This window comes from Eretmochelys imbricata, chromosome 3 (assembly GCF_965152235.1).
Source record: "Eretmochelys imbricata isolate rEreImb1 chromosome 3, rEreImb1.hap1, whole genome shotgun sequence".
Taxonomy (NCBI): Eukaryota; Metazoa; Chordata; order Testudines; family Cheloniidae; genus Eretmochelys; species Eretmochelys imbricata.
In genome coordinates this window covers 153,812,099-153,838,775 of record NC_135574.1, presented here as the reverse complement: position 1 = coordinate 153,838,775, position 26,677 = coordinate 153,812,099, and the positions used below count along the sequence as shown (strand labels likewise).

General features: G+C 42.7%; 1 protein-coding gene across 3 annotated transcripts in view; it reads left to right on the top strand.

The window, feature by feature from the left end:
- The window catches only part of RBKS (ribokinase), a 114,158-nt gene that overhangs the window by 37,531 nt on the left and 49,950 nt on the right, over positions 1 to 26,677 (top strand). For all 3 annotated transcript variants that reach the window (XM_077813626.1, XM_077813624.1, XM_077813625.1), the window contains exons 3-4: positions 14,449 to 14,512; positions 16,777 to 16,839. In XM_077813626.1, the coding sequence (XP_077669752.1) occupies positions 14,449 to 14,512; positions 16,777 to 16,839 (127 nt within the window). The remainder of the gene's footprint in view (positions 1 to 14,448; positions 14,513 to 16,776; positions 16,840 to 26,677) is intronic.

Genomic DNA, 26,677 nt, shown 5'->3' with positions numbered 1-26,677 from the left:
ACAGTCAAATGAAAAAGAGTCCCATTCAATTACATCATGTAATGCCAGATAGCTGAAAAGTGACAATTTTTAAGTGCTTATATACCAATGCTAGAAGTCTAAACAATAAGATGGGTGAACTAGAGTGCCTTGTATTAAATGAGGATATTGATATAATAGGCATCTCAGAAACTTGGTGGAATGAGTATAATCAGTTGGACACAGTAATACCAGGGTACAAAATATATCGGAAGGATAGAACAAGTCATGCTGGTGGGGGAGTGGCACTATATGTGAAAGAAAGTGTGGAATCAAATGAAGTAAAAGTCTTAAATGAACCAAAATGTACCATGGAATCTCTATGGATAGTAATTCCATGCTCTAATAATAAGAATATAATGGTAGGGATATAGTTCCGTTCACCTGACCAGGATGGTGATAGTGACTGTGAAATGCTCAGGAAGATTAGAGAGGCTATAAAAATAAAAAACTCAATAATAATGGGGAATTTTAACTATTCCCATATGGACTGGGTACCTGACACCAAAGGATGGGATACAGAGACAAAGGTTTTTGACACTTTAAGTGATTGCTTCTTGGAACAGCTAGTCCTGGAACCCACAAGAGAGGCAATTCTTGATTTTGTCCTAAGTGAAGCACAGGATCTGGTCCAAGAGGTGAATATAGCTGAGCCGCTTAGTAATAGTGACCATAATATAATTAGATGTAGCATCCCTGTGGCAAGGAAAACACCACAGCAGCCCAACATGGTAGCATTTAATTTCAGAATGGGGAACTACACAAAAATGAGGAAGTTAGTTAAACAAAAATTAAAAGGGTACAGTGCCAAAAGTGAAATCCATGCAAGCTGCATGGAAATTTTTTAAAGACACCATAATAGAGGCTCAACTTAAATGTATACCCCAAACTAAAAAACATAATTAGAGAACCAAAAAAGTGCCACAGTGGCTAAACAACAAAGTAAAAGAAGCAGTGAGAGGCAAAAAAGCATCCTTTAAAGAAATGGAAGTTAAATCCTAGTGAGGAAAATAGAAAGGTGCAAAAACTCCTGGCAAATGAAGTGTAAAAATATAGTTAAGAAGGCCAAAAAAAGAATTTTGAAAAACAGCTAGCCAAAAGACTCAAAAAGTAACAGCAAATTTTTTTTGTAAGTACATAAGAAGCAGGAAGCCTGCTAAACAACCAGTGGAGCCACTGGACGATCGAGATGCTAAAGGAGCACGCAAGGACGATAAGGCCATTGTGGAGAAACTAAATGAATTCTTTGCTTCGGTCTTCACAGCTGAAGATGTATGAGGGAGATTCCCAAACCTGAGCCATTCTTTTTAGGAGACAAATCTGAGGAACTGTCCCAGATTGAGGTGTCATTAGGCGAGGTTTTGGAACAAATGGATAAACTAAACAGTAGTAAGTCACCAAGACCAGATGGTATTCACGAAAGAGTTCTGAAGGAACGCAAATGTGAAATTGAAGAACTACTAAGTGTGGTATGTAATCTGTCATTTAAATCAGCTTCTGTACTAGATGACTGGAGGGCAGCTAATGTGACACCAATTTTTTAAAAAGGCTCCAGAGGTGATCCCAGCAATTACAGGGTGGTAAGCCTAACTTCAGTACTGGGCAAACTGGTTGAAACTGTGGTAAAGAATAGAATTGTCAGACACATAGATGAATATGATTTGTTGGGGAAGAGTCAACATGATTTTTATAAAGGGAAATCATGCCTCACCAATCTACTAGAATTCTTTGAGAGAGTCAACAAGCATGTGGTCAAGGGGAATCCAGTGGATATAGCGTACTTAGATTTTCAGAAAACCTTTGACAAGGTCTTAAGCAAAGTAATCTGTCCTGAGATAAGAGGAAAGGTCCTCTCATAGATTGGTAACTGACTAAAAGATAGGAAACAAAGGGTAGGAATAAATAGTTCTCAGAATGGAGAGAGGTAAATAGTGGTGTCTCCCAGCAGTCTGGAAAAAGGGGTAAACAGTGAGGTGGCAAAATTGGCAGATGGTACAAAACTATTCAAGATAGTTAAGTCCCAGGCAGACTGCGAAGAGCTACAAAAGGATCTCTCAAAACTGGGTGACTGGGCCACAAAATGGCAGATGAAATTCAATGTTGATAAATGCAAAGTAATGCACATTGGAAAGCATAATCCCAACTATACATATAAAATGATGGGGTCTAAATTAGCTGTTACCACTCTTGAAGTCATTGTGGATAGTTCTTTGAAAACATCCACTCAATGTGTAGCAGCAGTCCAAAAAGCAAACAGAATGTTGGGAATCATTAGGAAAGGGATAGATAATAAGATAGAAAATATCATATTGCCTCTATATAAATCCCTGGTATGCCCACATCTTGAATACTGCATGCAGATGTGGGTGCCCCATCTCAAAAAAGATATATTGGAATTGGAAAAGGTACAGAAAAATGCAACAAAACTGATTAGGGGCATGGAACAGCATCCATGTGAGGAGAGATTAATAAAACTGGGACTTTTCAGCTTGGAAAAGAGACGACTAAGTGAGGATATGATAGAGAGCTATAAAATTATGACTGGTGTGAGAAAGTAAATAAGGAAGTGTTATTTACTCCTTCTCATAACACAAGAACTAGGGGCCACCAAATGAAATTAATAGGCAGCAGGTTTAAAACAAACAAAAGGAAGTATTTCTTCACACCTGTGGAACTCTTTGCCAGAGGATGTTGTGAAGCCAAGACAATAACAGGGTTCAAAAAAGAACTAGATAAAGTCATAGAGGATAGCTCCATCATTGACTATTAGCCAGGATGGACAGGGATGGTGTCCCTAGCCTCTGTTTGCCAGAAGCTGGGAGTGGGCGACAGGGGATGGATCACTTGATTACCTATTCTGTTCATTCCCTCAGAAGCACCTGGCATTGGCCACTGTCAGAAGACAGTGTGTTGCAGTCCAGCAGGAAAAATGTCTGACTTGTGTCAGTTTAATTGGTCTCTTCAGTGCACATCTTAACATGCATTTCCATCTTTATTGTCTCTCTCAAGGATTCCAGGTCATATTTTCTCAGCTTACAAGTAAAAATATGATGTTGTGAAGAAAAATAAGTGTCATGAGTTATGAATATAATGGATCCACATAAAGAGCAGCCTGGATACCATAAATTGCTGTGGAATTTTATTTTCAATACCAACCACTGACCCTGACCCACTCTGAATGACAAATGGCATGTTGCTTTCTGTCTTTTGATCTGCATATCTCTAGCAGTGGGTGCTGCTGCTATTTTATATGTATCACAGTAGTATCAATTGTGTAGAGGGATATACTATCTGACAGTCACAGCCCCAAAGATGAGACAGACAAAGGATGGGAGAAATTAATAATTATCTCCATTTTACAGATAGGGAATTAAGGGACAGGGAGATTAAGTGGCTTGCCTAAGGTCATACAGAAAGCCTGTGGCAGAACTGGAAAATATACTAAGATTTCTTGAGTTCCAGGCTACTACCTTAGCCTGAAGCTCATCCTTTCTCTTTCTTTATTGGCCACCACAAAAAAAGTGAGTCTTAACAATCTTAATTAAAGGTGTTCAGGTGGTGGGGGGGAGCGAGGTGGGGGGAGGGAGAGGGAAATGATGTGTTCTGAATAGGTCTTGATTGTTTCACTTTTAGCAGCTATCCTGGGATGATCCTAGCTGATTCCTCTAATCTTGATGTCATTGTTCTGCAGCTGATGAGTTAAATTCTGTTTTTGTGTCCCAGTTGCATTTGATTTTTTTCTCAAAAAGGAAATACTGTATTGCCATTTATATAGTCTTTCCTTTTTATAGTTCCTAGCAGTTCAAACATACAGATTGGTCTGTGAGCCCAACTTAGAAAGAATACAGTGCAATTGAACCTTTACTTTGTTATAAAAGTGTAGCTGCATCTATAATTCAGCTCAGAGTATGTAATCACCTTTTAAGCCATGTTTTTCTCCACATTACTAGTTCTGTTATTTTTAGTAGCAAAAACTGGTTGCATTCCCTATGCAAGAAAAAGAGTAAACACTCTCCAAAAAAAGTTAATGACAGAATTTAGCACACTGAACAGATGGAACAAAAGATGTGTCAGCAAAGATATTTTTCAATACAATTAATTTGCAGGTACAGATTGAGTTTGACTCTCAGACTGCTAGAATTTCATCTGTGATGATGTCAACCCTCCTGATGGCATATGGAAAAATACTGATGGCAAGCCAGCGAAAGCACATGTTGAAAAATTGTGAATAAGAATGAGTGTGAATTACATCAAACACTGTAGCTACAAGCCTAGTAAAAAGGGATATAAATGTAGTGATTCTGGAATAAAGAAACAGTATTTCAGTACACAGTATCTTCTGCAAGTCAATAGACCAAGAAATGTGTTTGTTTTCCTATTTATAAAATATTCAATCTAGCAGGGTCTGAGCACACATAACGAACATTTAAAAACAATATGTTACATTTATTGATGATGTCGAATTAAATGTACTCAATTCTAAAATGATCTTGATGCCCCATATTCACATCTCCCTGAAGGCAGAGCCTGAATGAATAGATGAGCCTTACACAGTGCACTGAAGATAAACAAAAAGAAAAGGAGTACTTGTGGCACCTTAGAGACTAACCAATTTATTTGAGCATGAGCTTTCGTGAGCTACAGCTCACTTCATCGGATGTGATAGCTCACGAAAGCTCATGCTCAAATAAATTGGTTAGTCTCTAAGGTGCCACAAGTACTCCTTTTCTTTTTGCGAATACAGACTAACACGGCTGTTACTCTGAAACCTGAAGATAAACAGACATGGATGCTGATGGTCTAGGGCTGTCCACCAAGAACACCCTCCTTTCAGCATCAAGATGTACAAATGTAGGAGCTGTAAACAAAAGTTCCCCCCCAATCTCAATTTTTGTGACAGTTGAGTAGCAAGAGATGCAGGTTTTTAAGATATCCAGGACCCTAACTTTATAGACTTTATAGATTGAAACCAGCAAGTTGAAGGGAATACAAAGTCAATCCAGCCTTTGGAGAACAGCTATGAAATGCCTCCATGACTAAGTAAGTGTGTAGCTATTGCCTTGTGCACTAGCTGAGCTTCATAGAAGCCTTCATGGTTATTTCTAGATAAAGCACACTGTAATAACACAATTGTTAGGTCACAAAGACGTGGATAACTTTGATGAGGTTCCTGACCACAGATTCTATCCAGGAATAATCAGTGATTCAGAAATACTGCAAATTGCAAACCTCCTTGAAAACGATGGGTATGCACCCTCACAAACCAGAGCACATGCTTGTCCTACTTATTAGCATTAACTTCATCTGACCTAGACTGTCCTCAACCAATTTTCTGCCTTACAAACTGCCATTTAGAGACATTGACTGTCTCTAGTGACATTTTAAGATAAATCTCTTGCAGATGTTGTAAATGGAAGTGCACTTCAAAATATGGCTGTACAATGGGATGAGTAAAAGAAGAGAATCATCTTATGATTTAAATGTGTGGTTAGATTTTGATTTTATATAGTGTTTCTTGTATTCAAGGTATCTTGCAGAGCTTAGGTACATACTTACCTCACAGTAGACAAGAAAGCAACCACTTGCTCAAACATAGTTTTGAATATAGCACTTGTGTCATGGACAAAAAGACCATTGGCTAGGACACTGGGCTTATCTCCCAATTCTTTGCCCAATTTATTGGCCACTAGACAGCAACCAGGATGGGAAGAACAGATCTTTATTTAACAACTTATTTGAAGGGTGACTCATGCAGTAACATTTAAGGTTGAATTGCACTATTAATGCTGCCCAGTTTCTGGTGTGGGACTTGAGACCACAATTTGCTCTCTCAGAAGTTAGAGTACAAACAACACAGCAATGCTAACATGTAGAAACTGACCCTGCTGAATACATAGGCCCAACTGGATGAATTAAAAATTACATTGGCTTTATAAATATGGAACATGTGGGTTTAGGTCCTGTAAAAGTGACACTTTTTCTTTCTCCACATGTGTTCCCTGTGTGTCTTTTGAGTTACATTTGCTTAATGTACTGAAAAAAAGTGTTTATTCCTGTGAGCCCTGCAGAGCTACTCAAAATGATAAGCTTAGTTCCAACTGCAGACTCTCTTTAAGATGATGTAAGAGGCAGAAAAGAGCACAGCTTGACTCTCAAACCCTATTTAAAGTTTTCAGCATCGTCAGTTAAAATAAAAATCATGTTTTGATTTGTAAACTGAGTGCATTTGGTCTGGAAGTCCAGAGGGAAAATAAATATAGAATCCTATGATAACATGTTTACAGACTCACTTTCCAGACTATACACTTAAAATGTATAGAACCTAAGGTGGCCACTCATACCTTCCCAGAACACTGGACATTCCAGTACTTCCAGCAATGGCATGGGCCCAACCCTGCAGGTATGACCGTGCCCCTGATAGTTTGATTGTGCATGTGAGGTCACGCCGCACGGGAAGCACCATCTTTAGGAGCATGCAGCCCCGCCTCTGCCAGCATGACCTTGTGCACATTGTGTTTGCAAGGTCATGCCGTACAGGGGGGTGCCATTTTAAGAGCTGGAGGGGCGGGGTGTTGTCCTCCATCTGATACCGGACAAAAGCACATCCGTTTTTGTCCCACTACCAGTGAGAGACAAACCGCTCGAAAAGAGGACCATCTGGTTTAATACCAGACAAGTGGCCTCTCTAGTAACACCTGATATTTTTGCAGTGGGGGAGACTTAGAGCTAGAAAGATATTTTAAAACTCAAAATGTGGATTGCAATTAAAGAGAACAATGGAATTATTATTATTACTATTTCAGTCTGAAACTGAGTAATGGCTAAAAGTGCAGGATAGAATTATAGTGATGCAATCTTTAAGGTTGCATCACTACTTCTGTTTCAAGGTCATCCCCTTTCTAAGCCCTCCAAAACTGAAATGCTTAGTCAGATTCCTTTGAAATACGGTCTGCCTCAGGAGAGTGCAGAGTAGAATTGGTGACCCAAATTTGGAGAACATCCAAGGGTTCTGGACCTATAATTCCCTCCAAAATAGACATTTTAAAAAAAGTTTTGAAGTGTTTGGTCGGTTGGGTTGGGTTGGGTTTTTGTTGCACAGAGCTAGAAATAAATAAATATTGATGCTGGTCAATGTGGTCTCACTCTGTTGAGTTTTACCCAAGGTAGTGCATGCATGGCACTCACTAAGTCTTTGGGGGCCCAAACTGAGAATAAAATTTAAGAAAATGTACAATTTTTTGAAGTGTGCATGTGCCGATATAGGAAAAACATCTGGAGGGTTTCCATTCCCGCCATTTTATAAGCTTTAAAGCTCAACTCTTGTAAGTGCTCTACAATCCAAATGGTTACAAATGATTGCTTTGAAATTTGATGATCCTCATTGGGGTTCAGGGTAGTGTTAGTGTGTCAGACTTGGGGTTATTTAACTGTGGGGTTCCCGAGTTATAGCTCTCCCTAAAACGGTTTCCTTCTACTGCCTTGTACTGTGAAACTGAAAGGTACAGGATAAATCACCAACAGACCTCATTGAGATTGATTGCTGTGAACTCACCTTCAATTAACATAACTAAGGATAAATTTATCACAATCCCCCTGTGATGAAGTGGGAATTTTCTGTAATATTGTTATGCATGATAACTTACTTGACTAGGGATTGTTACTCAGGGGGTGCAGAAGGGTTAAGATGGTCTTGGGGCAGAGCAGGAGACATGAGGTGCTTGGGTCCGGTAACTGTGTGGAGTGATATGAATGGGTCATTAAGGGCTGGGTGAAACACTCATATCAATGAAATATCCAGAAAGAAAATGGGAACCCCAAGGACTGAACAATTGACCTCTAGCAACAGGAAACCCCAGCAGGCGAACATGTAAACTCAAAAGGGGGTCCTTCAGGAGGAAGACAAAGGATGGAAAGGTGTCAGGTATTTAGGACTGGCCTTTAGAGCGCGACAGGAGCTTTCACCTGGAACTGACAGACAGAGAGAGGGAGACAGAGCCAAAATGGATTGTACAGCAGCTTGGATAGGTAGAGCCCTGAGGTTGGCCAGTCTGAACTCTGACTTCACCTTTGCTTCTAAGGACTTTCCAGCAGTGTTTTGTAGTTGACTAATAAAACCCTTCTCTGTTTTGAAAAGGCTGCCTGGTGTCATTACAAATACTTGCTGAGGTGCACTGATCTCTGAAGAGAGTAAAAAGTCTCTGAACAGGAATCTATCTCAGTTGGATTCACTGGGCAGAGCTCATGGTGTGAAACAGTAGTGCTGTAGCTTCGAGGCTCAGCATAGCCACTCACTATCACTTAACTACAGAGGCATTCTCCTGTCACTGTAGTTAATTCACCTTCCTGGGATGTGGTAGCTATGTCCATGGAAGAAGTCTTCCATTGATTTAATGCTGTCTACATCAGGGGTTAGGTCAGCTAACTACATCATTTGGGACGTAGCTGGGTTGACTTAACTTTTTCGTGTAGACCTGGCCTCGGTTGTGGAGATCTTGAGGTCACATGATCTGCCCCTAAAGAAGACTAGGACCCCTTGGGGGTCTGGCACACTGAGGGGGTCCAAAGGACTGTTTAACAGCTGGGGTCTAACACAGATCCTGTGGATCCGTGACACCTCTTCCTAAGACCAAAGCAGTGAGTGGCTGGGGGTTGCTGCAATTTGAGAATCATGGGTGGCAGTGTTGTTTGTGAGTAAAGTACTTTTTCTTCCCCAAATACTTTGATTAGACATGTGAATGTTTCCTGGGAAGGGGAGAGTTTTGGAAGCAGAAGAATGAGGGAATAGCGGGGAGAGAGGTTTGTGACTGCAATGACAGGACTGGGGATAATGGTCATGGGTGGGAGGGTAGGGGAGAGTGTTTTGGCGCTCAGGTGAGGGGCATCCACCAGCTCTGCCAGTGTACCTCAACCACTCTACACCCGTCAGCTTTGCCAGTACACCCAACCACCTTGTACCCCAACCACCTTGTACCCCAACATTCCTTCATAGACTGATAGATTCCAAGGCCAGAAGGGACCATCATGATCATATAGCCTGACCTCCTGTATAACACGTGACAGAACTTCCCCAAAATAATAGAGCATGTCTTTCAGAAAAATGTCCAATCTTGGTTTAAACCCCCCCAGTGATGGGGAATCAACCATACCCCTTGGATTAGTTGTTCCAGTGGTTAATTACTCTCACCATTAAAAATGTACAACTTCTAGCCATTGGATCATGTTATACCTTTCTCTGCTAGATTGAAGAGACCATTATATTTGTTCCCCATGTTGGTACTTACAGACTGTAATCTCGTCACTCCTTAACGTTCTCTTTGTTCAGCTATATAGATTGAACTCTTTGAGTCTATCACCAAAAATTATGTTTTTTAATCCTTTAATAAATCTTGTTACTCTTTTCTGCATCATCTCCAATTTATCAATACCCTTCTTGAACTGTGGACCCCCTACACTGGACACAGTATTCCAGCTGTGGTTGCAACAGTGCCAAATATAGAGATAAAATAACCTTTCTTTGCCTACTTGAGAGTCCACTGTTTATGCATCCAAGGCTTGAATTAGCCCTTTTGGCCATAGCATCACACTGGGAGCTCATGTTTAGCTGATTATGCACCAGAACTCCCAAATCTTTTTCAGAGCCACTGGTTCCCAGGATAGAGACCGCATAATGTAAGTATGGCCTGCATTCTTTTTCCCTGGATGTATACTTTTCCATGTAGACACATTGAAATGCATATTATTTGCTTGAAGTTGAACCCAGTTTACCAAACAATGCAGATCACTCTGTATCCGCCACCTGTCATCTTCATTATTTACCCTTCACTCCCCGATTTTTATATTATCTGCAAGCTTTATCAGTGGTAATTTTATGATTTCTTCCAGGTCATTGATAAAAATGTTAAATAGTGTAGGGCGAAGAACCAATCCTTGCGGGACCCCACTAGAAACACACCCACTTGATGACAATTCCCAATTTACAATTACATTTTGAGACTATCAGTTAACAAGCTTTCAATCCATTTAATGTGTGCCATGTTAATTTTGTCTTTCTAGTTTTTTAATCAAAATGCCATGTGGTACCAAGTCAAATGTCTTACAGAAGTCTAAGTCTCTTAGATCAACACTATTACTTTTCTCAACCAAACCTGCAATCTCATTTAAAAAAAAAAAGATATTGAGTTAGTTTGACAGCATGACAGGGCACTAACGTTGGCACCTTTGTCACTGAGGTTGAATTGAAGTCAATTAACTAGTTTCTGTTGGGGATTACTGATGCTTGGGTGGCAGTTGCTGGGCTAATGAGGCAATTGGTTCAGTAACGGGGGGGATATGTTTGGAAGGAACAGGAATTACGGGGAGCTCAGTGGGTGCACCTTGGAGAGAAAAGAGAACTGTGTGGAAAACTCCTACTGCTGTAAACTTGTGGTACATTCTGTTATGCTTTGACACTGAAGATTAAATGCGACATGGTGAAAGAGAATCAGTCTGTGTGTGTTTGTGGCTAAGACACCACAGGAACAGTTTAGGCTGCGGTATTCACCGGCTAGGTGAAGGGATACTCTGTGACAGACAGGATCTATTTTTCATAAACCCATGTTGATTGGCATTAATTATATTAGCCTCCTTTAATTCTTTATGTTAAGTCCTATATCGTCTTCTTCATTATCTTGCCTTGAGATCATAGAAACATAGAAGATTAGGGTATCATCTAGTCCAACCCCCTGCTCAAAGCAAGACCAATCCCAACTAAATTAATGTCAGACTGACTGGCCTATAGTTACCCTAGTCATCCCGTTCACCCTTTTTAAATATTGGCACAACATTAGTTTTCTTCCAGTCTTCTGGAACTTCCCTGGTGTTCCAAGACTTATACAAATCCAACATTATGATCCTCACCCAGCTCTTTTAAAACTATCTGGATCTGCTGATTTTAAGATGTTAAACTTTAGTATCTGCTGTTTGACATCCTCATGAGATACTAGTGGAATGGAAAGTGTATTCTCATGTATTACTACACCATTTTTATTTTTCCTAAATACAGAACAGATATATTTGCTGAACACTTCCACCTTTTCTGCATTATTCATGATAATTGTTCCATTTATATCTAGTAATGGATTGATACCATTGTTAGGATTACTTTTGTTCCTAATATACTTAAAAGACTGTGAAAAAAGCTAATGTCGTCTTGGGATGCATCAGGAGAGGTATTTCCAGTAGGGATAAGGAGGTTTTAGTACCGTTATATAAGGCACTGGTGAGACCTCACCTGGAGTACTGTGTGCAGTTCTGGTCTCCCATGTTTAAGAAGGATGAATTCAAACTGGAACAGGTACAGAGAAGGGCTACTAGGATGATCCGAGGAATGGAAAACTTGTCTTATGAAAGGAGACTCAGGGAGCTTGGCTTGTTTAGCCTAACTAAAAGAAGGCTGAGGGGAGATATGATTGCTCTCTATAAATATATCAGAGGGATAAATACCAGAGAGGGAGAGGAATTATTTAAACTCAGTACCAATGTGGACACAAGAACAAATGGATATAAACTGGCCACTAGGAAATTTAGATTAGAAATTAGACGAAGGTTTCTAACCATCAGAGGAGTGAAGTTTTGGAATAGCCTTCCGAGGGAAGTAGTGGGGGCAAAAGATCTATCTTGCTTTAAGATTAAACTCGATAAGTTTATGGAGGAGATGGTATGATGGGATAACATGGTTTTGGTAATTAAATATTCATGGTAAATAGGCCCAATGGCCTGTGATGGGTTTTAGATGGGGTAAGATCCAAGTTACCTGGGAAAGAATTTTCTGTAGTATCTGGCTGATGAATCTTGCCCATATGCTCAGGGTTTAGCTGATCGCCATATTTGGGGTCGGGAAGGAATTTTCCTCCAGGGCAGATTGGAAGAGGCCCTGGAGGTTTTTCGCCTTCCTCTGTAGCATGGGGCACGGGTCACTTGCTGGAGGATTCTCTGCTCCTTGAGGTCTTTAAACTACAATTTGAGGACTTCAATAGCACAGATATAGGTGTGAGGTTTTTTTTGTAGGAGTGGTGGGTGAAATTCTGTGGCCTGCGTTGTGCAGGAGGTCAGACTAGATGATCATAATGGTCCCTTCTGACCTAAATATCTATGAATCTATGAATCTAAGACTCCTTGTTGGCCTTACCACTGCTGACCGTAAATTTCTCCTTGTATCCCTTTGCTTCCCTTACCAGTTTTCTACAATACCTTCTGATTTAAAGCTTCTGATTTATATTTATTTATACTATCAACTTCCCCTGTCTTCCATTTTTTATATATTATTTTTATATCTGCCTTCCTACACCCCATTTCTCGGCTGGTACATCCCAACCCCTTTGCACCCCCAACTTTTGTCAATACAACCCTAACCTTCCTATTGTCCTAACAGTCCAATACAATACAATCCTAACCTTCCCAGCACTGCCAATGCACCCTAATCCCCCTGAAACCCTAGCTCTGCCAGTGGACCCCGACCTTGAAGCCCAAAGCTGTGCCAATGCACCCCAAAAGATACATAAACCCTGCACACATCCACCAACTAACTTATGCTGTGAGTTCTTTGGGGCAAGGACTGTCTTTGTTATTACAGTGGCATGTTAGAGGGAATCGTGTGGGTAAGAGTGAACGGGTTGCAAAAAGGGGTGAAGTATTTGTACATTTCAGCAAGGGTGGACATAGCAGAATAAATGTTTGTATGTTAATCGGGCATATTGGGGCATGGGCAACCTTAACTGTGCATTTCCTGGTTTTCAGAATTTTGAGTTTTGCTCAACTCAGCATTCTGCGAGGGTATAATGTGCCACCAAGCAACCAGTTTCAGAGTAGCAGCCGTGTTAGTCTGTATCTGTAAAAAGAAAAGGAGTACTTGTGGCACCTTTGTTAGTCTCTAAAGTGTCACAAGTACTCCTTTTCTTTTTTCACCAAGCAACCATAACTCTTTCTTAATGTAGATTTTTGCCACTGAATACTCAATTTACTGTTAGAAGGATGAATGAATTATAATGCCAGTTGTGACAGGATGGATCACAGAAACCCCCTTGGGACTGCCACCTGATGTGCTTTGACTACCTCTGAGTCTGTTTTCCCTGCCAGCTTAGGACTTCAGTGCCCTGCCCGGTTTGAGCGAGACACGTTTGCCTGCTACAAACCAGACCCAGGTCTGAATCATATCCCCCAACAGCTGCAGGCTTACCTGATAACAGCTTAAGAAGTATTCCTGTCTCTAACACTCAGATGCCTAGCTCCCAATGGGGTCCAAACCCCAAATAAACTGGTTTTACTCTGTATAAAGCTTATACAGGATAAACTCATAAACTGTTCGTCCTCTATAACGCTGAGAGAGAGAGATGCTCAGCTGTTTGCCCCCCCCCCCAGGTATTAATACATACTCTGGGTTAACTAATAAATAAAAAGTGATTTTATTAAATACAGAAAGTAGGATTTAAGTGGTTCCAAGTAATGACAGACAGAACAAAGTGAATTACCAAGCAAAATAAAATAAAACACCCAAGTCTAAACCTAATACAGTAAGAAAATGATTACAGATGAAATCTCACCCTCAGAGGTGTTCCAGTAAGCTTCTATCACAGACTGGATGCCTTCCTAGTCTAGGCACAATCCTTTCTCCTGGTACAGCCCTTGTTTCAGCTCAGGTGGTAGCTAGGGGATTTCTCATGACTGCCGCCCCCCTTTGTTCTGTTCCAACCCCTTATATATCTTTTGCATAAGGCAGGAATCCTTTGTCCCTTTTTGGGTTCCCACCCCTCCTTCTAAATGGAAATGCACCAGATTAAATGGAAAAGCACCAGATTAAAGATGGATTCCAGTTCAGGTGACATGATCACATGTCACTGTAAGACTTCAAGCCCTCATTCCTTCCAGCCTGACTCACAGGAAGGCCTGCAAGCAAACAGAGCCATCCACAGTCAATTGTCATAGTTGATGGGAGCCATCAGGATTCCAAACCACCATTAATGGCCCACACTTTGCATAACTACAGTAGGACCTCAGAGTTATATTTCATATTTCTAGTTTCAGATACAAGAGTGATACATTTATGCAAATAGGATGACCACACTCAGTAGATTATAAGGTTTGTAATGATATCTTACAAGAGACCTTTTGCATGAAGCATATTCCAGTTACATTATATTCATACTCATTAGCATATTTTCATAAAATCAGGTAGAGTGCAACGTCACACCAGTGACGCAAGGTGAGTGTGAAAGGTGCATAATTTTGTTTGTATCTGTGATGTGCTTTTTGTTTTAGAGGTGGGAGAGAGCTGTAAAATGCTATTTGATCAAGTAACTGAGATAAAAGAGCTGTAAAATAAAGTCTAGTGTATGATGGTTGAATTACATCAGTTTGTGGACTGTAAAAGATTTAATGTACATAATGTCTTTGCAGGTTGGGAAGGACTCGTTTGGCAATGATTATATTGAAAATTTCAAGAGAAATGGGATTTCTACAGGTAAAATTTCAGTTTTAAAAAAATAATTTGTTAATTTTTTAGATAACATTTGAAACTAGAGATGGAGGAGGTGGAAGGTTAGATTGGTTAGGTTGTCTAATTCGCACACCCATTCTGGTGCAGAATGGTTCTCTGCAGTGTGTTCACCATTATTTTGTCCAGTCTGGTTTGAAATGGCCTATGTTAAATCTTTAGGCCAACATTTTCAAGGGTGACCACTAATTTTGGATGCCCAATTTGAGGCACCCAGAGACTTACATTCAGAGGTTCTGGGAACATGCAACTCCATTTGAAGTCTATCAGAGTTGCAAATGCTTAGCATGACTGAAAAATGATTTTCAGCTTGAGCACCCAAGTATTGAAGCATCCAAAATTAGTGTCCACTTTTGAAAATTTTGCCCTTAATTTTTAGCCTAAATGTTCAATGTTGATTTACAGCAGGAAATAGCAGGATCTAAATCATTGTCAGGGCATGAAAGACTTCAAAGACAGAGAAAATTCTAGTCTCGTAAAAGTCACTACAAAGACACTAGTCCTGCCTTAAAGTGTGGTCTGGTTCTACTCTGTAATGTGAATTTATACAAATGGAACCTTCTTACTTGGCATACGTGTGTGTCCCGAGTCATATCTATTCACGTCAGTGATGAAAGTAAATTGTTGTTGCCTTTTACTCCTGTTAGCCTTGCAAAGCCAACATGGCTAAGAGAGAGTGAGAAACTTGCATTGCTTTGCTGCTTTCTTCTTGTGTATCACCAATGGCCTGATGCAAAGCATCTTACAATCTATGGGAGTCTTTCCATTGATTTCGGTGGATGTTGGGTCAGGCCCCAACAGAACTACTGAGTAAGTCCCAATTGAAAGCAGTGGGGATGCGCAAGTGTCACTGAAGGCATAATTGGACAGGGAGGTTGCGCAGTTGTCTTCACCAGCCTTTAGCACTTCAGTTACTGATGATGACGTGTGAGAAGTGAACAATCCAGCTTGATTCTCACATCCCAGGCTAACTTTGCAGGGCTGGCAGTTAAGGAAAATATCTTTTTGCTTGTAAACGGAGTACATTCGATCCATATATTATAACAAAGTAATAACAGTCCAACCCTGCAGTGCTATTTTTACATATCTCAGAGTGCAGCCACATTTTTAAATGCACTTTTTTTGAGGAAGTCTCTAAATCCTAGTTTCCCTCTCTATCTCAGTTACAGGCAGGGCTGCTAGTACTGCCTTTGGTTAAGTTGCTTGACACTTCCCATTATAAGACCCAATTTTCAGTTACTAATAACTTTAACTGTTCAAGTTAAAATTTTCCATGCCAGGTATCAGCCTCAGGATAAATTTTTCTGGAAAATTTCAGCCCAGAATGGTCCAGTTGTTTCTGAGAATGAGGCTAGGGCAAAGTACATTGCTTTGCCTATGTTAAAAAATTGTGGTGGTTTCATTTGGTTTGGTTTGGCCTTTTGCCATCCCTTGTGAATATCCAACCAAATTTGGCCAAGGACTAAGCCTTTGAGAAATTGCAGTACACACATTCACAGTAGAAACTTACTAAACCCTTGCAGCTATTGTCCCCAAAAGTTCCATCTGCATTGAGCATTGTCTACTCTAGTCCAGGGCTGTAAGGAGCTGAGCGGGACCATCCCTCAAATGTAGCTCTGAGTTGCTAACAACCATCATTTTGACTGAAATTTTCAAAAATAATAATAATCAGCCAGAGGCAATCACCTGGCATGGAAAATTTCATTCCAAACGGTTAATGTTTGGCAAAGTTTTATATGTAACTGAAAACTGGGTTTTGTAGCAGAAAGTGTTGGGCAACCATAATAACAGGCCACACTACCAGCTCAGCCTATAATAATTTAACGGAATGGATTGATCCAAAGAGGAAATGTACAACCTCCCGACATCTTCCATCTTCTTTAATGTAGGCTGCCGTTCCTTCTGAAATGTAAATCAACAGAGAATTAAGAGGGGGAAATATGCTGTATTATTTCAGTGCTTTAATTTTCTCCAGCCTAGAATCTGTTGTTTCACTGGATAAAAGAATGCTGTCATTGAAGCAGAGACATAGCTACATTAAAGAACGTTGGACTCACATTTGCTTTTTTGTGGGTGTAAGTTAACACTTCTTTTGTTGTTGTTAAGCTTCTTTGGCATTGTTACACGTGAAATAGTTATTAGCATTTTTAAGTGTTGGAGGTTATGGGAGGTTAAACTGCATCACATACTGTTGTTGAAATAATACATATGGTAACTTTTCCCTTTCTTAGAATTTGTAGGTCAGACTGAGGATGCTGCTACTGGAACTGCTTCAATAATTGTTAACAGCGAAGGTACATATTTCACGTTCTGAGTGGTCCCCTAGTAAGCAAAGGTTCTGCCTCTTTAAGCCGCAAAAGAAACTTTTCTCTGGCCCTTGTTAGTTGTGGGTTTTTCCCTCATTTACAGACACATTCTGTCATCCTAACGCTTCCACACTTACTCATCCTACGGACTACTAGTGGAGCACAATGCCTCTCATTGTGAGTAAGGGTGGGAGAATCTGACCCGTATCATATCTACCTATGAATAGCCATAAATAGAATAGCCCACTGATTCATCTAATCCGACATTGGCCAGTACATGGTGCATCAGAGGAACGGGGGGGAGGGGAGGGTTTAAATATAAAAAACTTTCCCCTGTAATGTATCTAGCAGATTTACAATGGGAAAAGGAGATTCCTTCCTGACCCCAGCACATGATGAATTTATGCCAGGAATTATTAAATATGAATATCCTTATTATCTTAGTCTGCATAGCTACAGATATTTTGGTTCTCCGGTTATCCAATTGTCTTTAAAATCTTGCCATAATATTTGACTCAGAGTTTCTTCTGTAGTTCATATGCTCCAAAAGTGGCATTTGACCTACTTATTAATTGTCCTTTAGTTTAGCATGTACCTTTACTTTCATATTTTCGGACGGGGTAGAAAAGAGGGAATTGACCGTTTTTCATATTGTCTTTCATAGTGACTAATTTAACCTCCGCTGTTTTTTTTTTTTCTTTTCAAACAAATTCCGCCTCATACTCGCTAGCCTGTGAACTCTTTGAAAAAAATTACTAAAGTCCAGATTGAACCTTGACTCAGCCCGGAATAAGGGTCAGGATGTGACAACTCCATCCCAGGAGCAGGCCTGGAAAGGGAATTGTGATTAGGGCAAGTTGAAAAGGTTAATCTGAGTAATGCTAGGTGCACATATTAATTGCATTAGTTAAAGCACATTAAACCCTAGTTTGGATACTCACATTCAGAAGTAGTGGCCTTAGTTCCTTTTAGTTCAATGAATTAAACTAGACATACCAGAGTCACAATTCCTTCCCTGATGTTTCTCCATGACCCTCCCCCTCCCCCATTCTGGAGGAGTAAGTTTGGGAAGTAAATTACTGAAGCTCTTGAGAGAGTGCAGCTTACACCCCTCTCGTACCTGGCCAGCTACTTTGGTCAGTGAGTGGAGGCAGAGGACAGAGCCATAGTATTGCCCACTCCAAGCCCCTCTCTGCCCACTTCCCATGGGAGGAATATCCAAGAAATATTGACTGCACTCTACACTGGACCCAAGGTTCAGGTTGGCTGAGTAAGGGATGGAGTCTTACTTCCCCTTTTAGTCCTCTGCTGGGCAGAGTAAGAAAGAGCATGATCTAACCTTGAAACAGTAGTGAGTAACCTGTTAGGTTTTCAAGAACCCTGTGATCTGTTCTGAGGGATAACAAACAAAAACTTATGGATTAAAAACTTTTGAAGCACTAGGAAACAGAGCCATGACTATTGTCCACTGCTCTGAAGTTTACGGTGGATTTTCGTAGAAACTGATATTGGTACGAAAGTTCATTAGTAGTTTTGTGATGTGGGAGATGAACTGAACAATGCATTGTGGCACATAGTTTATTTCAGTCAAAAATGGAAAGTTCCTAAATTAAGTTACCGAATCTAAAACTGGCCTCAGATTTTACATAGATGCTGCTGTTAGAACACGGTCAGGACTGGGCTATAAAGCAAACAGATGTACGGAATGGTAGTGGTAATGGTTGTTACTTCTCCTTAAAACCATCTGGGGCCAAAATTGAGTTGATTACAGTAAAATAGCAGTACTTGTGTTCTGTGCTGTTACAAAAGAGACAATTTTATTTGCAGAAGCCTGGCAGATTTGACCTATCAAGGGTATGTTACACTACGAAATTAGTTCGAATTTATAGAAGTAGATTTTTATAGAAGTGATTTTATACAGTCGATTGTGTATGTCCCCACTAAGCGCATTAAATCGGCGGAGTGCGTCCACAGTACTGTGGCTAGCGTCGATTTTGGAGCACTGCACTGTGGGTAGCTATCCCACAGTTTCCGCAGTCTCCACTGCCCATAGGAATTCTGGGTTAAGCTGGGTTAAGCTTATGGGGCAAAAAACATTGTCGCGGGTGGTTTTGGGTACATGTCGTCAGTCGCCCCTCCCTCCGTGAAAGCAACAGCAGACAATCGTTTCGCGTGCGGACACCATACTGCTTTCAGCAAACAGTGCAGTAGGCCTGCTAACCGTCATCATCGAACCACCACTTCCGCTGCAACTCTGCTCTCCTCGATAGCGAATTTCTCCACGTTGGTTGTCATGGGCTCCCGCTTCCGCTGCAACTCTGCTCTCCTGAATCCACCTTCCAGGTCATCAGCCACCGCTTCCGCTGCATCTCTGCTCTCCTGCTCTCCTACAGACGCCATACCACGGCAAGCATGCAGCCCGCTCAGCTCAGCTCGCTGATGCCGCCGCTGTTGTGTCCTGGTGCTGCTGGCAGCAGATGGTGCGATAGGCTTCCGCTGCCACTCTGCTCTCCTGCAGATGCCATACCACAGCAAGCATGGAGCCCGCTCAGATCACCACAGAAGTTACGAGCATTGTAAACACCTTGCGCATTATCCTGCAGTACGTTCAGAACCAGAACCTGCAAAATCAGGCGAGGAGGTGACGGCAGCACGGTGAGGAGAGTGATGAGGACATGGACACAGACTTCTCTCAAGGCACGGGCCCCAGCAATTTGGCCATCCTGGAGGCAATGGGGCAGGCTCATGCCGTGGAACGCCGATTCTGGGCCCGGGAAACAAGCAGAGACTGGTGGGACTCCATATTGTTGCAGGTCTGGGATGATTCCCAGTGGCTGAGAAACTTTCGCATGCGTAAGGCCACTTTTATGGAACTTTGTGAGTTGCTTTCCCCTGCCCTGAAGTTCCAGAATACTAAGATGAGAGCAGCCCTCACAGTTCATAAGCGAGTGGTGATAGCCCTCTGGAAGCTTGCAACGCCAGACAGCTACCGGTCAGTCGGGAATCAATTTGGAGTGGGCAAATCTACTGTGGGGGCTGCTGTGATCCAAGTAGCCAACGCAATCACTGAGCTGCTGCTATCAAGGGTAGTGACTCTGGAAATGTGCAGGTCATAGTGGATGGCTTTGCTGCAATGGGATTCCCTAACTGTGGTGGGGCGATAGACGGAACGCAGATCCCTATCTTGGGACCGGACCACCTTGGCAGCCAGTACATAAACCAAAAGGGGTGCGTTTCAACAGTGCTGCAAGCACTGGTGGATCACAAGGGACGTTTCACCAACATCAAAGTGGGATGGCCGGGAAAGGTACATAACGCTCACATCTTCAGGAACTCTGATCTGTTTGAACAGCTACAGGAAGGGACTTACTTTCCAGATCAGAAAATAACTGTTGGGGATGATGAAATGACTATAGTTATCCTTGGGGACCCAGCCTACCCCTTAATGCCATGGCTCATGCAGCTGTACACAGGCAGCCTAGACAGTAGTCAGGAGCTGTTCAACTACAGGCTGAGCAAGTGCAGAATGGTGGTAGAATGTGCATTTGGAAGTTTAAAAGCTCGCTGGTGCAGTTTACTGACTCGGTTAGACCTCCGCGAAACCAATATTCCCATTGTTATTGCTGCTTGCTGTGTGCTCCACAATATGTGAGAGTAAGGGGGAGACGTTTATGGCGGGGTGGGAGGTTGAGGCAAATCACCTGGCCACTGATTACGTGCAGCCAGACACCAGGGCGGTTAGAAGAGCACAGGAGGGCGCGGTGCGAATCAGAGAAGCTTTGAAAACCAGTTTCATGACTGGCCAGGTGTGAAAGTTCTGTTTGTTTCTCCTTGATGAAAATCCTCTGCCCCTTGGTTCACTCTACTTCCCTGAAAGCCAACCGCCCTCCCCCCTTCGATCACTGCTTGCAGAGGCAATAAAGTCATTGTTGTTTCAAATTCATGTATTCATTATTAATTTGTCACACAAATAGGGGGATAACTGCCAACGTAGCCCACGACTGGTGAGGGAGGAGGGAAGCACTGGGTGGGGTGGGGAGGAGGGGAAGAGGGAAGGACAAGGCCACACTGCACTTTAAAACTTATGGAATGCCAGCCTTCTGTTGCTTGGGCAGTCCTTTGGGGTGGAGTGGTTGGGTGCCCAGAGGGCGTTCCCCCTCCCTGCGTTCTTAGGCTTCTGGGTAAGGAGGCTATGGAACTTAGGGAGGAGGGTGGGTGGTCACACAGTGGCTGCAGTGGCGGTCTGTGCTCATGCTGCCTTTCCTGCAGCTCAACCATACACTGGAACGTATCAGTTTGATCCTCTAATAGCCTCAGCATTGCCTCCTTTCATCATGCTGCCGCCACCTACCATCTTGCTCCTGCCATCTCTCCTCACATTCATTTTCTGCTTTCCTGGACTCTGACATTGTCTGCCTCCATGCATTCTGCTGAGCTCTTTCAGTGCGGGAGGACTGCATGAGCTCAGAGAACATTTCATCACAAGTGCATTTTTTTTCACCTTCTTGTCTGCGTTCGCCTCTGGGATGGACATGATAGGGGGAGCATTGAAACATCTGCAGCTGTGGGAGGAAAAAAGGGAGAGTTGTATTTAAAAAGAGACATTTTAGAGAACAATGTGTAGACTCTTTCACGGTGAATGGTTTCAAACATCAGCGCCCTCCTTTCCCATACCAAGCACTCATTGGTTTGGCCATTTAAAAGGAGGGGCTGCGGTTTTCGGGTTAATGTGCAGCACAAACCCAGCTAAACCACCCCCACCACCCAATTCTCTGGGATGATCGCTTCACCCCTCCTCCCACCGTATGACTGGTATCAGGGAAGATCCCTGCCAGACAAACGCGAACAGCTCAGCGTGAACGGGCCCCTGCCCCACTGCGTGGCTAAAAGCGGGGATGATTTCTTTTCAGCCACAGGCAAACAACCCAGCAGGAACGGCCACCTCTGAATGTCCCCTTAATAAAATTCCCCTATTTCACCCAGGTGACCATGAATGATATCACTCTCCTGAGGATGACACAGAGGGATAAAGAACGGATTTTGCTTGAATGCCAGCAAACACCAGGACCATACGCTGCCATGCTTTGTTATGCCATGATTCCAGACTACATGCTACTGGCCTGGCATGGTGTAAAGTGTCCTACCATGGCGGACGGAATAAGGCTGCCCTCCCCAGAAACCTTTTGCAAAGGCTTTGGGAGTACATCCAGGAGAGCTTCTTTGAGATGTCCCTGGAGGATTTCCGCTCCATCCCCAGACTTTTCCAGTAGCTGTACTGGCCGCGAATGCATCCCAAGTCTTCAGGGAAAATTAATCATAAAACACACTTGCTTTTAAACCATGTATTATATTTACAAAGATACATTCACCAGAGATGCCTTCTCTGCCTTCAAGGTCCAGGAGCCCGCCTTGGGAGAGTTGGGAAGGTATTGGCACCAGGGTGATAAACAGTTCCTGGCTGTCGGGGAGAACGGTTTCATCTTCCGCCTCATCATCGTCTTCCTCGTCCCCAAAATCCTCATCCCTGTTGTGTGAGAGTGCCCCCTTGCAGGAGTCCACGTACGGGGTGGGGTAGTGGTAGGGCCACAACCTAGAACTGCATGCAGCTCATCATAAAAGTGGCATGTCTGGGGTTCTGACCCGGAGCGGCTGTTTGCCTCTTTGGTTTTTTGGTAGCCTTGCCTGAGCTCCTTAAGTTTGACGCAGCACTGCTGCAGGTCCCTCTTATAGCCTCTGTTCTTCATGCTCTTGGAGATTTTTTCAAATATTTTGGCATTTTGTCTTTTGGAACAGAATTCTGATAGCACGGAGTCATCTCCCCATACAGCGATCAGATCCAGTACCTCCCATTTGGTCCATGCTTGAGCTCTTTTGAGATTCTGGAACTGCATGGTCACTTCTGCTGATGAGCTCTGCATGGGGTCATGCCACGCTGGCCAAACAGGAAATAAAATTCAGAAGTTCCTGGTGCTTTTTCTGTGTACCTGGCTAGTGCATCTGAGTTGAAAGTGCTGTCCAGAGCAGTCACAATGGAGTACTGTGGGGTAGCTCCTGGATGCCAATACCATCAAATTGCGTCCACACTACCACAAATTCGAACCAGCAGTGTCGATTTCAGCGCTAATCCCCTCGTCGGGGAGGAGTACAGAAATTGGGGAAGAGCCCTTTAAGTCAACAAAAATTGCTTTGTCGTGTAGACGGGTGCAGGGTCAAATCGATCTAATGCTGCTAAATTCGACCTAAACTCATAGGTAGACCAGGGTTAAGAGTTTGTCTACACATGCAAGTTGTATTGCTATAGCAATGCTAGTATAGTTTAAGCAGTACAACCCACCCATGTGGATACAGTTATGTCAGTATAAAAGAGCTTATATCAGTCTGTCTTATTCCTGTAAGGGAAGAGATAAAGTTTTTGCAGAGTCTGCATTATTCTGTTAAGATCATTCAGGACAAAGAAGAGACACAAATGCTAAATTTCTTAAAGGACTCTACTATAATTAATTTTAACTCATAAGCTAGTTACCAGAGTCACTTGTAAATTCTCAGAAAATTAATTCTGTAGGCAGAGTAAGTGCTGTACGTTTAGGGAGAAGCCACAGTATTTTTCATACAAAACAAAGAGGTTGAGTCTCTGCTTTAAGAGCAAAATGGAACTCGATATATGGAGTCATGATCAACATTTCCATTATGTGGTCCTGTGAAATCCACAATTCAGATGCATTTTAAAGTTTAGCTTTTGTGGCAGCCTTTGCAATCTGTGTTTTCTGGAAATGTTCACTGCTTCCAGATAGGTGCTTACTAAACATAAACTCCAGCTTCACAAGTGGGCTTGTCAACAAGACCTTGCAGATGGTGGCATTCCCCCCTCCCCTCAAAGCAAAGAACTGTAACATGCCCCCAGCAGTTTTTCTGAACACTTCCCCTTTTCAGATATGTAGTCCCACTTTCCACTCCCACTTACTGCTGCATCCCTTTTTCACCTCCTTTACCCCACTGCTTTTACCATTCCTACAGCACCCTGTCCCCAACAATGTATTACTGGTTTATAGGAACTCTGTAAAATTATTATGCATATTGTTTCTGTTTTGTTTTATATAAATAAAGAAGCAGTTACAGGGCAATCTCTATATAGGAAAGAAACTTCCTCAGTGGGTAGGTTATTCCATATTATCCCCGTCAGTTTTGGCACATTCCTCTTCCTGTGATATATCTGGCAGTGGCCATCGCTAGAGACAATACCGGACTAGGTGAACCACTACTCTGATCCAGTCTGGCAATTCCGTCATGTATAGAAAAAGCCCAGAGAAGGAACAGCAAGGACTGTGGCAGGCAATAATCAAGGTGCATTAGCAAAACAAAGTGAGTGCACAGGACTGGAATAACAGGACTGTTGCAGGGTAGACGTGAGGTGCACTGGCAGAACAGTGTGTGGAAAAGCAAGCACAGTGCCTGCCTAAATTAACGTTGCCTATAGGTATTGCTATTATTCAGTCATTTCATGAACACTGAATTCTCACACTTTTTATAGAGCGTGGGCACACTTCAATAGCAAAGCACTACATGTACATGTACCCACAGAAAGCTTTTCAAAATATACATTTAGAAGTGACTAGCAAAACAAGGCAAAAAACGTGCAGAACATGAATGTCAATGTGACTGAAATATCCTTTGCATAAAGTAAAACACATGTTGTGGTCCTGCGGGCTAATAGGAAACTGGTACCTGGAAGTAGCATCTTATTTTAATATACTGGCAAATGGGGCTTATTAATGTGTTCATCAAGTGACTGTAGAGAAATTACATCACCATGGACACACCCAAAACTTGTCCTTATGCTCCTGAACTGTGTGGTTTGTCAAGCAACTATTTCTCATAATAATCTTTCGTAGTTACAGACATTATCATTTTTGCCTATGAAATACTGTGCAGGAGCTCTGCAGCCCTTATTGCAGTTGTACTGATAGGTTGAGAGACTGCTAAGATGTAGTAGAGTCTGTTGGCCACAGTGCAGACTACGGGAGCGTGAATTGCAGCTCATGGTAAAGTGTTGTGCTGTAACTGCCGGGCATAGACCCTGCTAATGTGAACTAAAAGGTACCTAGTTTACATTAAGGTGGTCCCATTAGTCCCTTTTAGTTCACACTATCAGGGCCTACATAGGGCAGTTACAGGGCAATACTTTAGTGCATAGTTCAATTCATACCCCCATAGTCTGCACTGCGGGGCCGTGTAGACAAGCCCTTAAACGCCACTGATGGCTTAGGGCTCTTTCACATGTATTTGGCCCCTGTTGTATTTGGCAGTGTGTTCTGAGCCCTGGTCTACATCACAAAATTACTTTGGTATAACTACATCACTCAGGGGTGTGAATAATCCACACCCCTGAACAATGTAGTTATACCTACCTAAGCTGCACTGTAGACAGACTATGTTGGTGGGAGAACCTCTCCCGCCGAAATAGCCATTGCCTCTTGCAGAGGTGGATTAGCTAAACCGATGGGAGAAGCTCTCTACCATCAGTTTAGAGCAGGGGTGGGCAAACTTTTTGGCCTGAGGGCCACATCAGGGTTGCAAAACTATATGGAGGACCGGGTAGGGAAGGCTGTACCCCTGTCCCTATCTGCCCCCTCCCACTTCCCGCCCCCTGACTGCCCCACCTCAAAATCCCTGACCCATCCAACCTCCCCAACTCCTTGTCCCCTGACCGCCGCCTCCTGTGACCCCCACCCCTAACTGCCCCACGAGGACCCCACCCCCTATCGAACCCTCCTTGTCCCCTGACTGCCCCGACCCCATCCACACCCCCGTCCCCTGAGAGGCCCCCTGGGACTCCCATGCCTATCCAAGCCTCCCTGTTCCCCATCCCCTGACTGCCCACCCCAAAACCTCTGCCCCATCCAACCGCCCCCTGTCTCCTAACTGCTCACCCCAGAACCCCTAACCCATCCAACCCCCCTGCTCCCTGACTGCCCCCCCAAAAACCCCTGACCCCTCCAACCACTCCGTGTCCCTTGACTGCCCCCAGGGACCCCCCCGCCCCCTTACCATGCCGGAGCCAGCCACACGGCTGTGCTGCCCGGCAAGAGCGGCAGGCCAGAGCGCTGACGGCATGGTGCGCGGAGGCTGCAGGGGAGGGGGGACAGCAGGGGAGGGGCCGGGGGCTAGCCTCCCTGGCCAGGAGTTCAGGGGCCAGGCAGGATGGTCCCACAGGCTGTAGTTTGCCCACCTCTGGTTTAGAGCATCTCCATTAAAGAGTTATAGTGGCGCAGCTGCATCGGTGCAGTTGCGCTGATGCAGCATTTTAAGTGTAGACATGCCTTGAATATTCCTGTCATAAGGCATTTGTAGAATGTATTTTAAAATAACACTTTAAATTCATTTGGCGGTTTTCAGGGTTTGTCTACATAGGGATACTCAGAAAAATTAATCTGTATTAACTGAAGATGTAAATTTAAATTGGATTAAACTGCATTAAGCCCCAGTTTGGATTTTCTTACTCAGAACTGAAGTGGTCTTAATTCAGTTTAATTTAATTCACTTCCAAAGTGAATTTAAACCAGTGGTTCTCAACCAGGGGTACACGTACTCTGTGGCTACGCAGTGGTCTTCTAGGGAGTACATAAACTAATCTAGATATTTGTCTAATTTTACAACAGGATTACATAAAAAGCACCAGCCAAGTCAGTACAAACTAAAATTTCATACAGACAGTGACTTATTTATACTGCTCTATATACTGAAATGTAAACACAATATTTATATTCCAGTTGATTTGTTTTATAATTATATGGTAAAAATGAGAAAGTAAGCAATTTTTCAGTAATAG